Source organism: Hevea brasiliensis, chromosome 1 (genome assembly GCF_030052815.1).
Source record: "Hevea brasiliensis isolate MT/VB/25A 57/8 chromosome 1, ASM3005281v1, whole genome shotgun sequence".
NCBI classification, from domain to species: domain Eukaryota; kingdom Viridiplantae; phylum Streptophyta; class Magnoliopsida; order Malpighiales; family Euphorbiaceae; genus Hevea; species Hevea brasiliensis.
Window position 1 is genome coordinate 1,834,895 of NC_079493.1, and position 17,632 is coordinate 1,852,526.

At 33.4% G+C, this 17,632-nt stretch overlaps 2 protein-coding genes and 1 pseudogene across 4 annotated transcripts; 2 read left to right on the forward strand and 1 right to left on the reverse strand.

The window, feature by feature from the left end:
• Positions 1–400: 400 nt before the first annotated feature.
• On the forward strand, positions 401–6,905 carry LOC131173801 (transcription factor SRM1-like). 3 transcript variants are annotated; one of them, XM_058136245.1, is made up of 3 exons: positions 401–495; positions 1,431–2,202; positions 6,040–6,905. In XM_058136245.1, exons 2-3 carry the CDS (start codon positions 1,820–1,822, stop codon positions 6,551–6,553), a joined length of 897 nt encoding a protein of 298 aa, XP_057992228.1. In that variant the 5' UTR covers positions 401–495; positions 1,431–1,819; the 3' UTR covers positions 6,554–6,905. The 3 variants fall into 3 exon arrangements, with proteins under 3 accessions (XP_057992228.1, XP_057992261.1, XP_057992297.1); XM_058136278.1 differs by lacking the exon at positions 401–495 and adding an exon at positions 612–630; XM_058136314.1 differs by lacking the exon at positions 401–495 and adding an exon at positions 918–934.
• A 1,789-nt stretch (positions 6,906–8,694) lies between these two features.
• On the forward strand, positions 8,695–10,295 carry LOC110673318 (GEM-like protein 4). The gene is given in 5 exon segments (XM_021836421.2): positions 8,695–9,310; positions 9,463–9,543; positions 9,628–9,902; positions 9,990–10,020; positions 10,023–10,295. Coding segments are annotated over 5 exon segments (687 nt in total). The 5' UTR covers positions 8,695–9,159; the 3' UTR covers positions 10,172–10,295.
• Positions 10,296–12,971: 2,676 nt separating this feature from the next.
• On the reverse strand, positions 12,972–15,724 carry LOC131183014 (uncharacterized; annotated as a pseudogene).
• Between the last annotated feature and the right edge of the window lie 1,908 nt (positions 15,725–17,632).

Consider the following 17,632-nt stretch of genomic DNA (forward strand, 5'->3'; position numbering starts at 1 on the left):
TGTTCTTATTAGGGACCTAAATTCTATTTTATTGGTTTTAACTTAACAGAAAAAATTGAGAGAAATGAAAAATAAAAAATAAAAAAAATTTTAATTTATTTTATATTATTGAAATAAATTATCAAAATATGAAAAAAATAATTATAAAAGGATATATAAATATTTTAACAATTATTTTTTTTATTTTTATTAACTTAAATAAATATATTTTAAATTAAAATTTCTCTTTCTTTTTTTTTTAATTTTTTTATTTATTTCATTTATTTAATATCCAAATCAGAAAATTCAGAAAAATATTTTCCTTTCCTTCCATTTCCCTCAATCCATCCAAAGGTTACTTGACATCTGAGTTTGGTTTCAATGTATAAAATAATTCAATGCTATTAGTTTTAATTAGGCTTTAAGTAGTTTTTTTTTTTTTTTAAAAAAAAAAACAAAAATTAACGGTGAGAATGAAATGAAGGTGGTACTTGGTGGGAAGGTTTGCACTGTAAGGTTATGTTCTTTTCACTTTACTTTTTGGATAGACTGTGTCACTAGTAATACTAGTTCTGAAAGTGAAGTTTTTGAGTGTTGGTTAAAGTGTCAAAATCTCGATGGCGCATTTTTCACATTTACAGGGACTGAACGGTAAAAGCGTTAGGAATGTGGATTCAAGAAAATTTTCTTGTATGATAAAGAACAGAAAAATCTTGGATTAATTCTTGTCTGTTTTCAATTAATGGTTTTCTGTATGCAAAATTCAAGAATCGTCTAGTGGGTCGAGGTATTAGTTGGTAATTTTTGTACTTTCTGGATTTCATTGACTGGAAAAGTAGAAAAGGAGATATGATTGTATTCAAAATAGGTTTATGGATGCTGTTTTGAATTGGGCAAAAATTTTAGAGCTTTGGTTTTAATCAGTTTTTATTTTTGATATGAATTTGATTCCCAAGTGAGATGCATTAGCTCCCTCTTCTTTTCATTTTCTTCTTGCAGCAATTCTATTAATATAATCAATGTAATGTTAGAGTCTGTTTACATTGGCAGAAGAAAACAAAGAATGTGAAGCTAGAGCCTATGCTGTAAAAATTTGAGCATAATTTTATGATGAAGTTTTGTGGGCCTGTTCTGTTAAAACTGTTCTTATCAAGTAGGGCATACGGTTAACTGGGTTTTGTTGGATTTAGAAATTACATTTTTTGCACTCCTATTATTCATTGTAGGTTTCTGGGTTTTTCTTCTTTGTTTGGTTTCTTAATTGTCTCTTTCATATCTCACTATCTAAAACCCTAATTACCATACACTATTCAATTCACCGTCACATTAATTTCTGTATATGCAGTTTTTTTTATTCGGTTTAAACTGCAATTTATTGCATCCTTGATTTAATGGTTTTCAGATATTTCTCATGGTCTAACTGAACTTTGTTGCTTTTCATTCAACAATAGGTCAGCAATTCACAAGCGTCCAATTTTTTGAATTGTGGAGCAAATCACCATTGAATTCTTCACATACTCTGCTGGGGTTTTGTGATTTTTATTGGAGGTGATCTCTGGTTCAGCACTCTTGGCCTTTTTAGGGGTTCCTCTGTATCTATTCTTCCTTACCTCTATCTCCTGACACATCCTGATTTCCCATAATTTTAGTCTACCATCTATCCAGTTGTTGGTGATACCAATTATAGAAATAATTCAGATCTAAGTTTCAAGAACTGTTCTAGAAAATCCCTGCTTTTTGAGATTGGCTTATAGGTTAGCCTACCTTCTAAAGCACCTTGGGTAGATTTCTTTCCTTGTGTTGTGAGTGTATTCCGGATTGGGGATTCAAACAAGTCTAGATGACTGTGGATGAAGTGGGCTGTAGCTCTTTGTGGACCAGAGAGCAGGATAAGGCATTTGAGAATGCTCTTGCAACATATCCTGAGGATGCTCCAGATCGTTGGGAGAAAATTGCAGCTGATGTACCTGGGAAAACTCAAGAAGAGATTAAACTTCACTATGAACTTCTGGTTGAAGATTTGAATCAGATAGAAGCTGGCTGTGTGCCTCTGCCTAACTACTCTTCTTCAGAGGGTTCAGTGAGCCATGCTGGCGATGAAGGAACTAGTAAGAAGGGTGGCCACTTGGGACATCATAACAGTGAGTCTGCTCATGGAAATAAGGCGTCTCGGTCAGATCAAGAACGTCGTAAAGGAATTGCTTGGACTGAGGATGAGCACAGGTAAATTTATTGTTACTGATTTATTTAGTTCTTTGGTACACCTGCAAAGTTATATACAACTTTTCATAATTGCTCTTTGCTAATGATTGTTTTTCTTGTTTAATACTCTATTGATTAGTGTTTCTTTTGTTTTTGTCTTCAATTACTTGCTTTTGAGGTTAGCTATATCTTTTTGTGTAGAATCTTCTCCTATTAATTCATTTGGAATCTTTAGCCTTGCTTCAACTGTTAGTTTTTATTAAAACTACTTTTTTCGAAGCAAGTTTGCTGGGTGGGTGACTATTATTTGATGAACTTCAGCAACATATGATTTTCCATTGGCTTACTTTATACGTTACTGTATATTTGTTGCCAAATGTGCTGAAAGGCCAAGTAGTCAATTGGGAAGTTTTGAAAGGCTGGCATGCAGACGAATAAAGGTGGTGGTTTCAACAGCATGACAGATTGCTTATTACTTGTCCATCCTTTTGCCCTTGAATTCTTTTGAGAAAGAAAAAATTTCATTTCCAGAAAAAATTTCATTTCTTCTGTGCTTAACGTGTTGTGATCCTTTGCCCTATTAAAAATTAAGAGAAAAAGGAGGTCCTAATCCTTGAATGGTTTTTGTAGTTTCTTTTCATGTTAATTTTTCTTGAGATTATATCAACATTTCAATTTCTCCCTCACATTAAAAATGAGAAAACACTAGTTGGCCAGGTTTTATGCATTGATGATTTGATTTAGGCATGCTAACTAACAGCTTAAGAAAATCTTAACCAGAATTGTTTGTTGTAAACAAATATAATCAATAGTTCGAAACAAGAAATGGAGGGGAACAGAAATGTGAATTACTGACAGAATGAAATTAATCACCCAGGAGACAACTCTGAGGTCATCTAATTAATGAAATTGGGTGATCCTGTTGAAAAACTGTACTTTTAATCTTTGTGATGCTAACTTTTATTGTGGATATGCAAAACTAATCTGTAGTCTGAGAATTGTTGAATTAATTAAGTTGTGGCATTCTTAAACATGAAAAGCCATAAAATTCCTTACATATGAGTTTTTTTCTGTTACTTTATGGATTTTGATTGTCAATACTCGTGGATGGGGTAAGATTTTAATCACCTGTTAGGGTGTCTTTTCTGCCAAATGGGTGGGGGTTCCTTCAATTTGACCTGCTCGTATTGTGGCTATTTCTAAGCCAAGTCTACTTGGCTTTGGTCCTAATTATATTCTAAAATCCATTTCTATGTTATTCATTAGTGGGTTGGTTAACAGGTTTCTTTCTTGTATTGACTAGCATTTCAAGGCACCACTTGTTTTGTTTATTGCTTTTAGTCATTGATTTCAACTGAAATTTCTCAGTTTTCTTTTCCTGTTGTCTTTGGCAAGGAGCCTCTGTTTTCATTGAAGTTGCCAATGACAAGCCTGTATGTATAGATTGTTGCAATATTTCCTTACTAATGAGAGCTTTTACTTTTCCGTATTTTCTGGGTCCAAATTCCAATTGTTTTTGCGAATGTGTAAGGAAGTCTTGTGAACAATAAGTGAATAAGAGAGTTTGGTTGATGAAATTTCTTTGCATATTTACACATTTAATGGTTACACTCAGGTATTTGCTAGTTGAGATTCCTAAAGGGCTTTAGTGGGACTAATAGTTTTCTTTTCTTTTTCTGTCACAATGCTAAATTGAATCTATGTTTTGCCAGTGATCCAGGCCTCTTTTGTGACTTATTGAAAGCAATAATTTTATGACATTAATGTGAAAATAAAAATGGTATCTTCTTTAACGTGCATGGACAATTTGTATGTATGGCCTTTATTTATTCTATGTTCAATAGGAATTTTGTATTATTAATATGTGTGGCACACAACTATCCAGATGCCTATAATATATTCTATTGTTTATTTATATTTATTTATTTATTTTTGGAAGAGAGAGAGGGAAGAGGGAGGGGGTGTTTACTTGGTCCCACATCATAAGCTTTTCACCTTAGGAGCTCCGTGCAAACAGGCTGTGCAAGAGATTTTGTTTCTATTTGTGAGATCTTGCCTCCTGGGGTCAACAACGTAATGAACTCATTCTTGTATCTGTTTAGTTATGGAGGATTAGTGCACAATTTCAACAACTTTAATTTTCCTGTTAACCAGTTTCAATTTTCAAGTGTCCAAGTGTTTTCAAATGTTTGTAGATTTGACGTCTGGAAATCATAGAATGGGCACTTAGCCACTGTATACTAACTTGTACTGCTAATTTTGAGCACATTTTAGGTAAAAGTTAACATAAAAATCAAGAAATCAAATTTGGGCATGTTGGATAAACATTTAGCAATGATACATTTAGACTTTTTTAGGAAACTACTGTAGGGCAAGTGCTTGATATCTCATTATTATGCGGTTCTAAAACTTGTGTCTGCATTGTTGTGTGGCAATGGATTAATTATGTGTTCTGTTTTAGTCTTCATGAAGTAGAGTACAAAATTTATATTGATCTTTGTGAAAACAGATTTTGAGAGGCAATAAAATGTGGTAGGAAATCTGGGAAGGCATATGTCTAAAAGTCAATAAGAACCTGCCTCGATGGAAAGATTGTAGATAACTGTTTACTTAGTTTAGGGTTATGCACAACATTAGGGATTTATGTGAGTAGTGTTGGCTGCCATGGTTTGAAACCAACTTCAAAACTGAATAGCATTTCCTTGTCTGTTTTTAAGTACTAAATGGAAATATTTTACCAACCTGAGAAAATAATGTGTACCAAAAGCGCCATCATTTTCCCATGTACATTTTGAACATCACACAAATATATGGAATTTTAATGGATGTTCTGAAGTATGAACTAACAAATTGATCATTTGTTGTGCAAAATTTGCTTCATTGCTTTGTCAAGATGAGGCTTGCCTAAGATAAACATGCTTAGTTTGTAAAGAAAGCACATCAGCTTATGTGAAGATTTGGTGTACTCAAGCAGTTAATATTTATTGATTTTATTCTTATTTCCTAATATAAGACATTAAAGTCCTCATCTGGTTTAGTACTTCCAGTCTCCTTTGTTCTCGGTATGGTAACAATATTTTAATTCTTCTCTAGTCTCAATAATGATTTTTCTATGGTCTTCATACCTTCATTGACAAATATTTCCAGATCCCTTTGTTGGTTGTGTTTGTCCTATCTTCTGTATGTATCAATTTGTTGCTCTATTTGTTTTGAGCCTGTAAAACAATTTTCTTTTTAGTTTGCTTTTCAATTGTAGTGAATTTAATGTATTGTGTACCCCCCATCAAATCATTTTATTGCAATAGTGCTATTTTTTCTATGAGATTGACAAATGCCATCTTATGCATACACAATACTGCTTAAATTTTATTTACTTGTTTGTTTCTTTTTCTTTTCTTTCAAGTGATAGAATACACCTCTTAACTAATTGGAGTTACCCAATCTAGTTGTATCAAAAGGTTTATAATTGTGTACATGGACTCTTCTGTGTACCTGTCTAACTTGCACTTTTTGGTTGGGACCTGGGACTTGACATGGGAAGCTTTGTGTTTTCTGATTCACAAAGCTTGACCTTGCATATATTCTCTCTCTCTCAAGTATAACTTGCATATTTAGTTCGTGAAAAGCACATGTGTGTATTGGCTCGAGAAAAATATTGGTTTCTTTTGTTGAGGAGTTGTATTTTTGGACTAAAATGGTTAATATTTTATTGAAGGATTATTATTATTATTTATTTGGGGGGAGGGGGGTGTTTCTCTTGTTGCATTATGAATATTATTTTGCAATGGCTAAAGTCTGGTGAATCTCTAAGTTAGCATACTGGGATACACAAGTAATTTCTATATCCTTTGATTACAGGTTATTTCTTCTTGGTTTGGACAAGTATGGGAAAGGTGATTGGCGAAGTATTTCAAGAAACTTTGTTGTGACAAGAACACCTACACAAGTGGCTAGCCATGCGCAAAAGTATTTCATTCGTTTGAACTCAATGAATAAGGATAGGAGGCGATCCAGCATACATGACATCACCAGTGTGGGCAATGGAGACATTTCAGCGCCACAAGGACCAATAACTGGTCAAACAAATGGTTCTGCTGCAGGAGGGTCTGCTGGTAAAGCGGCCAAACAACCACCTCAACATCCTGCTGGACCCCCAGGAGTCGGTGTGTATGGTCCTCCAACCATAGGGCAACCAATAGGAGGGCCCCTTGTTTCAGCGGTTGGTACCCCTGTTAATCTTTCTGCCCCCACACCCATGGCTTATGGCGTTAGAGCCCCAGTACCAGGAACAGTATCAGGAGTGGTACCTGGTGCACCAATGAGCATGGTTCCTATGACATATCCAATGCCACCCACAACTGCTCATAGGTGATATGCATGGTTTAGCCGTAAAATGTACAAAAACAGAAGACTAGTTGCTTGTGTTACTGTTGGTTTAGTGGCTTCTCAATTTTAGCCTGAATAAGACTGCATAGTTACAAGCAAAAGTTGTCTGATGTCATTTGTTTATTCTGGTAGCAATATCAAATAAGCCAATAGGGAGGGAAACTACATCATTTTTATAGGCAGCAGCTGTGGAAATATGGCAGCATTTATGGTTAGAACAGCAATTTAGTTACCTTTTTTGGTTTTACATAACAAAGCTTAGTCTCAATAATAGTCAGTTAATGGTATTTTACTTTTAATGGCCAAAATAGTAAAGAACCCATATATACTTTTTACTATTTTGGATAGCATATGTTGGCACATATTGTGCTTCGCCTAGCAATTATTTTGTTTCTCTTATGAATTGCTGTCAAAGTTTTGCCTAGGTTATGCTTGCGGGTGCGCGTATAATGACTCATCTGGGAGTTACAGTTAGGTTTGCTGTGGGCTGAAGGTGGTTTGCATGATATGTTTGGGGTGTTGCAAGAGGTGGGTGAGTGATTCTCTCCCTCTTTTTCCTCTTCTCAGCTATTTCTTCTCTTTTCTCTCCTTTCTTTCTCACCTCTCCTCATTTTCCCATTCTTTTCTCACTGTCCAAACACCTTGGTTAAGCCATCAGAATTCGGGGGCTTAACAAAATAATTGAATCAGATATCCTGTGGAAATTTTCTAGTGCTGTAGATTCAGATGTCAGAAGATAGTCTAGAATCCCAAGCTCAAGCCATTGTTTTTTTTTTTTTAATGAAATAACTCAAGCCGTTGTTAATTACTTAATTACTTGTGTCAAGTGAAGTGTGCAGTAGCCCCTTTTGTTGCAGGTCATGGGATTTACCAATATTTTTTTTTTATTTGGCTGTTCTTTGCTCATATTTGAAAAAAAGAAGGGATGGCATCAAAAAGCTAATATGCCAACCCAAAAGCATAAATGCCTACAGTGTGGCAGATTCAGTGCAGGATAAGTGACAAGTTCACACAATGCTTGCTAGGATTGCATTTCCATTTTCCATGATTGGAAAGTTGTCCCAGCTAACCGAATTCTTTATCTCCTTCACAGAATCTTGAAAAATTTCCTCCACTGAATTAATGCATTCTTTGAATTTGATCTATACTATACACAATCCTATTTGAAGTATTGAGTCATTTTCCATTAAATTTTCAAGAAATTGTCCCCGCCTTTATGTTTGCATGTCTTTTGTTAAATTCCATTAAATGTACCTACCCTGATCAAGTCTTTCACAACCAAAAGAGCCAGACAAGTATGTTTCAGAGAATCTGAGTAAAGGAAGCAACCGAACTTACCACCTTCTCATTATCTTTACATTGAAAAAATGTCTTTATGAGTCTATGGTCTGTGCCTTTATACTTCAAAATGAAGATTAAGATTCCTCAGCTAAATATGAAATTGTTCAATCTTCGAATTTCTTTTTCAAGGCTGAACTTGCTTAATTTCTTCATTTTGAAACTGCAGTGAGATTGGGGTCAAAGATCAATGAAACTGAGAAACACTACCGTTCTTTACCTTGTATAATGGGATTTTTGTATCAAAGCTGTGACTGAAATTTGGAATGATAAAGCTTAATTTATATGTAATGTGATTGAAACCCACTATTTAATGCCTTCTAAAAGATGCTAATTGGCATTGATTTCTAATTAAGATAACAACTTCACTATTCAACATCCTTGGTTTATTGCAAAGATGAGGTATTTTTTATAACCATGCATGCAAGGTCTACCGGTCTGCTAGTGCTTGCAGCCCTTTAATTCCCACATCTGCAATAGAACCCAAAAGAACAAAATTAAGTGCCAAAGAATTGCAGTAATCCAGATGATTACATGAACAGTTAGAATGAGTGATTTGTTGGAATGAGTGATTAGTAAGTATCTTCAGATACGTCCTTCTCATTATGAAATAAAGAAAGAGGGAGAAATTTAATTGAAGAGATTTCTTAACCAAGTCTATGTGTCACATAACTCATTCTGCAGTATATGTAAAAATGCATTTGTTTTGTAAATACTTTTTCATGTTTCTTTTGCTTGCTTAGGCATCATAAAGCTAAAATGCCAACTCAAAAGCATAAATGCCACACAGCCATGGTGCTTGTTAATAATGCATGATTGAAATTTGTTCCAGCTACTTGGGATACAAAAACTAACTGTGTTTGAACGCCTAACCCTTTTCCTTGTAGAATTTCTTAAATGGAAGCTTGAACCTTTGTACAACAACTTTTCTAAAGCAACTAGAGCTTTCCATCTTCTCATTTTTCTTATTTATTTTTTTGCTTTAACTGAGACTCAAACTTAAGATTTCACAGTTTTGGATACAAATGTAGCACCACTGAGCTAAAGCTTATCGGTTAATTTTTCTTATTTTTAAATGTCCTTTGTCTTGCCCTTACTGTCATTGATGAACCTTACATGACCCATGCCATAAAAAGGTTAAAGATTTACCTCCCATAAACTTTTTCCTATAAATACTTCACAGTTTAAACAATTGATCTGGCATAGCAGTCTTCTCTTCCAATTTGCCTCTGAAGTGGGAAATCTTCCATCGGCATGAAGAACCCATCTCAGAATCAAGTTATTGGAATTCCAATCAACTCAGAATTATACACACATGGAAGGCCAGCAAGAGGATTTTTAGCTGACCCTGCAACACAATACCATCCTTCATCTTCTTCAAATTGCTATTCCACATTCAAGCAGAGTAATAACTCTCTGTCTGTCTCCTTATACTTTTCTTTTTTTTTTTTTTTACACAACAGAGGTTTTCCTAGCTTGGTGCCATGTAACTAAGCTAGTTGCAGGCCGATCTGGTGGTGTTTTAGTAATGGGAATGGCTTATTATTTGTGTTGCAGGTAAAGTAGATTCAGTGTTCAAGAGAATGAACAAATTAGGGAAGAAAGCTGACAATTTTGCAAAAGGTGTTCGAGAGCATGGTAACTAATTTTCCCTCACAAATGTTGAGAAAACAAAAAATGAATAAGATCTAAATTCGAACTTTGATTATTTTGAAACTGCAGTGAAATTGGGCTCAAATATCTGTGAAACTGTGAAAGGAAAGTTCAGCTTAGGGGCTAAAATTCTTCAAGTTGGTGGTATGGAGAAAATTTTCAAGCAGCTGTTTGGAGTTGAAGAAGAAGAGAAATTGCTAAAGGTTTCCCAGTGCTACCTTTCAACCACAGCAGGTCCCATTGCAGGCCTCTTGTTTATCTCCACTTACAAGGTTGCCTTCTGCAGTGAGAGATCAATCAAATTCTCTTCTCCAAATGACAAATCAATCAGAATCAATTACAAGGTAACTCAAAAAGAAAATAAAAATCCAATCTCTCTGTCTGCTCACAACATTGTAAATACCAAACAGATGCCATTTTGTTTTGTGCAGGTTTTGATCCCACTTACAAAGGTTAAAAGAGTTAAAAGAGTGAGAACATGAAGAACCCATCCCAAAAGTATATGGAAATAGTTACTGTGGATGAGTTTGATTTCTGGTTTATGGGTTTCTTGAATTATCAGAAGACTTTCAAATGTCTTCAGCAGGCAGTCTCCCAAAGCATTAATGATTAATTTACAAGTCACTTCCTAATGACATGAAAACCACTGTAATTAGCAATCCTCAATTGTATTCTGTTTTATAAAGAGACACACGAGTGGTGAATATAATTTTCCAACAGCCACTCATTACTAATAATTGTTCTATCCTCTTCTCCATTGTTATGAGAATTCAGGTAATAGCATAGCAGCAGAAAACAGAAAAAGGCCATCACTTTAATTAAAAGATTGCAGAAGATTCATAATTTGGTAATAATAATAAGAAACAAAATGAAAATGCCAGATAAATTATTGCAGAAATTGTATCTGACTACTGTTATAAATCATGAAGTACTCTCAGAGTTGCAGGAACCCTCAAAAAGGCAATGCATAATTATAAATTAGTTGAAGAGTCTGTCTGTTTATTTAGAAAAACACATTTTAGATGCTAGTAAAGCTGTTTGAAAAAGTTGTTCTTACAACTAAAATATATTGTTAGACCATACAAGAACGTATCATAAGATACGTCAATGAGGCTTTCCTCTAACATCCATACACAGATAATGCCATACCTTCCATTAACTGAAACAACTTCCCTTCAATGCACTATAGATTTACCATGTGAGTTGAGCTTAAAAAATAGTGGAGAGAGTATTTGTGGGTTTGGGTTTCTAAGAAGTTTTTGAAACTGATAAAGAGTATTATGGTGGTGCTTATTGCTCAAGGACTGGACCCAGTGCATGCAATTTCCATTCATTAAAACGCTCAGTATAATTATGTGTAGAAAAACTTGGCAGAAATTGAAGTTTTCTTTGGCAAGTAGCTATTCCTTGAAAGATATCCTTACATATTATTATGACAGTTTACTACACTGATTCTAAATTGCTTATCCTAACATCTTTAGATAAGGGCCCAAAAATTGAAATTGATTATAGCATGAAGCAAGAATCTTGATTAATTACTGCAAAAGAGGGTACAGTAACCTTGTTTGAAATCCATTTTATTAGTAATATAGATGTCCACTACCATAAAATCCTCACTAAATGTCAGAATATCTATGCAATTATAATGTTCCAGTTCTTAATTTCCAGCAAGCCATTTTGGAGTGCAGAAAGAAGTCTCTCTGAGATGCAAATTTACGCTCCGTAGACATCAATAATCAGCTTTCACTCCCCTTCCACAGAAAAAAATTGCATATGTAAAAGAGAGCCAATTAAGCCCATGTAATGCTTCAAATATAAGCCAAAAAATTTAGATTAAACCACAAGCTTAAAAATATGTTTTAAAACTAGAAGTAGATAAATCAGTTGCAGAGGTATGTTTGCTTGGAGAATTCTATATATAACACCAGCAAAATGCGAGTTTTGGCATCGGTTGGCCTTGTTTGTTTTCCTGTTTCATGTATTCATTAAAGAGAAGTGTGAAGATTATCTCAAGCAGCAGTTTCATACTTCTCATTTTTCTAGCCTTCATCACAGGTTTTATACAAGCAAATGCCCAAGCAAAATTAATACGTCTGGTGTAATAACACAGTGAGCCGATGTTAAGAGAGTATGTGAAGTCTCCGACAGATGCCCCAGCACTTGCTCAGAATACCCCCAAAGCCAAAGTTTGCTATGTCAATTTTGATTGATCTCTACACTGCAAGCCTCAGTGCAAGCTTAAAATCTTCCTAAATTTCTGTCTGCAAAAGTGGCAAATGGCAGCAAAGTATAGAGTGATTAGGATTAAACAGGTGTTTTGATATTTTTCAGATCACAAAGCAGATTGTATAACTCTAGGATTGGCATGCTATATAAAGATTCGGGAAATGAATTGAATGTGTGAGATAAGAGTAATGGTAAAAAAATGGAGCACAAGAAAGAGGAGATGAATGGCCAAAGCCATAACTGAAAGCTGTTAGAAAGCTGAAAGGCCAAAAGGGAAAGCCTTAATCATTGAAGGATTGTGTGGACCATTTAAAAGGCAGTGGATGGAGTCAATCATTTAAAAGCCATAATTATACTCTCTCTCTCCTATTGTTTCTCAATTTCTTTTTCCCATTCTCTCCCTGTTGTTTCTCTCTCTTTCCCCTATTACTTTCTCTCTTACCGTTCTCTCTCCCCGTCTCTCTTTCCTATGTTTCTCTCTTTCCCATATATATCTTTCCTCTTCCCCATTTTTGTCTCATTATTATCAATCATCCAATCAAAAATTTTCTTAACAACAATGAAGTCTCACAAATTCTTGCCCACAAGTTACTCCAAAAATTCAAGAATAATTCACTAATGGCAAATTATTTTTAATTGAATAGAGGGATCTTTAATTTTGACAAAATTAAATTATATCTATTAAATATAAATACCTATCTAAATGGATATAATTTAAGCTTTTCATGCAAGACTTCTCAGCATTATATGAGTTAATCACTTTCTTTAAAAATCAACTCTTTCCCATATTGTTACATACTGAATTCGTAATCCTCCATATTCTTTCCTTTTTTTAATCCACATATATATTTTCCTATAAAATCAAAGATTTTATTCATATTTCCCTAGAAAATCAAAGATTTTATCCATACTTTCTTAGCCTGGTCCCCTGCATTACAAGGAAAATACTCAATTATAGTTGGGCAAATTTTCTTCGAGGAAAATACTTAACGAAAATCCAATAATTAAGTCTTGACTGAAAATGGATATTTCTTTTTTTCTTTCAATTGCACAAACGAGGAATATTTATTGCCAATTCGATAATTTATATTGTTACATATTTTCAATATTTTAGCTCGAGCATAATAGCGGTTCCTCCAAGGATAACCAAAATTAGACTCTTTCAACCAGAAGAAAAATGAAGTCTTTTAGCCAGTTCTGTCGCCAATCTTGCTAGAAAGTTTGGCATAGTACTGCGCAAGCCAAAATGCAATAATTTTGATCTCTTTGTCTCTCTGTGCAACCAGCCAGGCAGGATCACTTGTTGCATTAGGACTTAATACATCCAAGCAGTGAGCACCTAATCACCAATAACAAGTCCCAATTCAAAACCTAATTAGCTAAGCATATACATGCACAATAATTCAACCAACTTGATGAGTAGTTTACAGGACTGTAAAGTCTCGAGTTCGAATCCTAATAAACAAAGAAAGTTTACTATATATACCTTCATCTGTATGTATAGCAACAACACTGTCGGATATGTCCTCTAAAATTCTACCAATCAAGAAATTAGAAAAAATTAATAAATGATTGCTATTGAATATGTGAATAACATTATTGGCAGAAAATAAGTTCAGAAATCAAAAGTTCTTAAGGCTCTCTTTTACCCTCCAGAGCTCCATGGATCACGCAGTCCATTGGAGAAAATGATGTTGCTCGCAAAATTTCCAAGTACAGATTTTATATCCTGAAGATTAGAATATAAAATTTTCCGAGCAAGTCAATTTCCAAATTGCTAGAAATCCAATTTTCTGCACAAGATAGGAAGAATAAAGGATGAAGATTTAATAATTGAGGAGCTTACACGGCCACCAAATTGTATAGGAACCCAATAAGGCCTTGGTGTGATACCAAAAGTTTCTTGGCATGATTTCGTGTAGTTTTTCAGATCAAAGGGTGATATTTGGAACATTGTATCATTATTATCAACCCCCATTGGTATTACCAACTCAGTGCACGTCTGAAAGATTATCAAAATTATATAGTGATTAAGAGGGGAAAAAAAAGGAAATGAGAGAGATGATAATACTCATATAATACAAATACAACAAAACATGCTGATATCTCGCTATGGCAATGAGCTGGGTTTAAGGACACTAATTAGCCTCTCCAAATATTTATCGAGGCATAACAAAGCGTCGCTACTTTTGTTACTAAATGCTGTAAAATTAGAGATGCAAATTTGCGTCGCAGTGGGTGGCAAAAATACTTTGGTATTTATATATCCAGGAAAGCATGAAGCATAAATGAGTAAATGACCATAACCATAAATAGAATAAAAACATTTATCTATACCTGCCATGACCATGAACCATATCCAACTTGGTTAGAATCATCAAATACAAAAAGGCAGAAACCTCCACGAAAAGAATTGAGACCAGCAGCAAGTCGGCCAAGAATATCAGTCCCTTGTGGTACTGCATCAATGGCTTTACACAAATTTTCCACATAATAATCTGGAGGATTGTCATACTGAGCTGAGACCATGTAAATGTCCTCCAAGGGGTCCTTGAGTTCTTGTGATGAGTTTAGAGGCCTTAGAAAGATGGAGAGATCAAATCAGAAAAGTCGAGAAAAAAATCTACGTACGCTATACATCCTAGTCTTGGTTATACCTGCAAACATTGAAGGTTTTTCCAAGGGTTAGAAGACCATTAGGCTCAGCTGCAACTCTATCGATTTCAGACCAGGATTTTTTAATGGTGTTGTAGCAACTCTCACTGGTATTCTGCAGAACCCAATATTTAATTAGCATTAAAACATCAATCTATCTAATCGAAGAACGAGCTTTATTTGATTAATTTCTTACTTTGAAGTCCTTGGATACAACAGCATGGTATCCATCTTGTGGCGTGATATCCTCAAAGTAGAGTATTGGAGCAGATGATGCCAAAGCACCAATTATTATGTGAGGGTATTTTAGACGAAACCATGATGCGAGCACTGATTAATTTTAGCAGTAAAAGATCAGTATAAATTCTTGGAGTTTCAGGCTTAGATGTCATTCCTAATAGCAGTTTCATTTATGTAATTTACTCACTTCCACCATATGAAGCTCCAACTGCAATAACTGGGCAATTCTCTGCTTATAGGTTTTCTTAACATCTGTAATCACTTGAGCATAATCGGCTAAAGCCTGCTCCGAGCTTAAGTAGCCACTGATACTTGCATTTTGGAATGTGTGATTTTTCAATCCAAATGGAAATGATTCTCCATAATAACGATGCTGTAATTAAAATGCATTTGATCATTATCCATCTCCAAATTAAGAAGTTAATTGCTCAACTTGTCTATGGTTTGTATATACATTTTCAAAATTGGAAAATTATTCAGTACACTCCCTGCATTAGAAAATAATTTTGAACTATTTTCTGATGCACTGAATGCATTGAACAATCTCCTCTGCAACCCTACTTGAAAAACTTATATACAGATGAACTCTAGTACCTTGGTAGTAGGGCTCATGGTGCAGTGAGGGGTATTCATACGATAGTGAAGGAACACTTACCTCTATAAATAAAAGCAAACCTTTGAAACGAGCAGCAAGATCAGCAATGAAATTAACATACAAAACATCGCCTGTTATATCACCCTCTTCACCTGCATAAACAAAGATAGGCGAGCTAGTGTTTGCTCCACCCCAGTACTTGAAATTCAAGATATATCTCTGTTGGAAGGTTGCATAACTCTCTGGATAATAGTTGAAATGATCAAGTGTCTGTGAATAATAATGTGTTTCATATTCTGGTGGGATTTCTATGGAGTAGAAGGAGGATTTTTGAAGCACAGGTCGTTTAATGGCACTCAATCTCAACCCCCCAGGATATGCAACAGCAAATAGATATGTTGTAAGCACAAGAAGCAATACTAACAGCTCAAATGATAGTACAATTGCCATCTTCATATGCCACCAATCATTGCCTTTACAATCAACTTATATAAGGTGGGTGCTTTCTTTTTTTAATTCAATTCTTGGGTTTAGCTTCCCAGCTAGTATTCATCTATGAAGTTTCGGAGATAATCATAGGATTGGACTGGCTTATGTTTTAGAAATTTTAAGAAGGCAGCCGGCCATGCAGCCTAGTTTACTACGTTGTCGTTTTCTTTTCGGGCTTTGACTTTCGAAACTTGAGACTCACTTTGAAAATAATTTTAGGCTTCGTTGTCATCGCTGTAGATGCTGGTTATTTTAGTAGTTATTGAATATTTTATTTATTATTAGTCATTAAATATTAACTATAATAATTAGTTATTTATATAATTATTTAAAAGTGTTCAGTAAAAAATAATTATTGATTTAGTTATTAAATATAAAAATAGTGATATAATTTTATTGACTCTAATTAATATGCTCTTTCAAATTCTAAAAATTAGAAGAGTTAACTTTTCATGAACTATAATAATATAAATACTATGCCACTAAATATAATAAATAAGAAAAAAAATATTTTGACTTTGTTCAGTAATAACTTTTAATATAGTGTTTAATATTTTAATTAGAATCAAAATATCTAGTCAAAATATTAAACACTATATTAAAAGTTATTACTAAATAAAGCTTTAATTACTAAGCCAAGCTCATTAATGGATGATTAATTTTGAGATAATTTATTATTTAGTCATTATTAGTTATTTATTATTACCTCCATTTATACTTTTACTTGTCACTTTGAAAACTTTTACTTGTCACTTTGAAAAAATTAAGGTGCATTAATTAGTTTTTTTTTTTTCAATTTTACTTATATTTCTACTAATTATAATAATTATTTTTATAATTTTTTGTAATTCATCTTATAACTTGCCTCTCTATCTCCCAATTAGCTGAGATCAAAAATAAAAAATAATTTAATTAAATTATAGAGAATTTTATTATAATTTAAGTGATTTAATTACTTTTTTTAATTATCGTGTAAAAACTTTAAATAATAAATAAACATGAACAAATATAATATTATTTAACCACTGAGCCTCTCTATTTTAAAATAAACTATTTAACCCTGTAATTTAATTCAATCAAAATTGAATTAAGGTTCCTCCATTAAATCTAAATTCAATTTGTCATTAGTCTCATTGATTTCAATGGTCCAAGAAGTGAGAAAAACTTTTAACTGGACTCTTACTCTTATTGTTTCTCTCCACCATCCTCTCTCTATTCAATTAATTTTTCTCTCTTTCCCCTATTATTTCTCTCTCTCCTTTTCTCTTACTGTGTCTCTCTCCACATTTCTCTCTCTTTCTTTTGTTTTCTCTCTTTCCCATCTATATCTTTCCTCTCCTCCATTTTTGTCTCATTATTATCCATCATTAAATTAAAAAATACAAAATATTCAACAAAGTTATAATTTCAAAAATTTATAACACAATCAAAATGTCTTAACAAAAATAAAGTCTCACAAATTCTTACTCACAAGTTATTTAAAAAATTCAAGGATAATTTTGTCATTTTATCTATAATTAATGATAAATTATTTTTAATTGAACAAAGAAACTTTTAATTTTTACAAAATTAAATTATAACAATTAAATAATTTATTTTTTAAAATATAAAGACTCAAATATGAATAATGATAAACCCTAAAACCAGCTAGTAAATTATTCTTAATTTTGTTATCCTTAAGAATATATATTCAGTAAAAATTTAATAATTTCAATATATATTCTATCTTTAATATAATTAAAATAAAAAATTATTATACCAGTAAATAAAATTAAGAAAAGCCGGCCAAAGACAGCTATTTCAAGAAATGGACAACCTGATACCTCCACAGTATTTATTGTTATTCTGTGTAGGTTTTGTATGTTGTTT

What these genes read in the sequence shown, in the direction of transcription:
- LOC131173801 (XM_058136245.1), top strand. Translation starts at nt 1,820, where the DNA reads ATGACTGTGGATGAAGTGGGCTGTAGCTCTTTGTGGACCAGAGAGCAG. An exon ending in TGGACTGAGGATGAGCACAG is followed by an intron (nt 2,203 to 6,039) that starts GTAAATTTATTG and finishes CTTTGATTACAG; the next exon opens with GTTATTTCTTCTTGGTTTGG.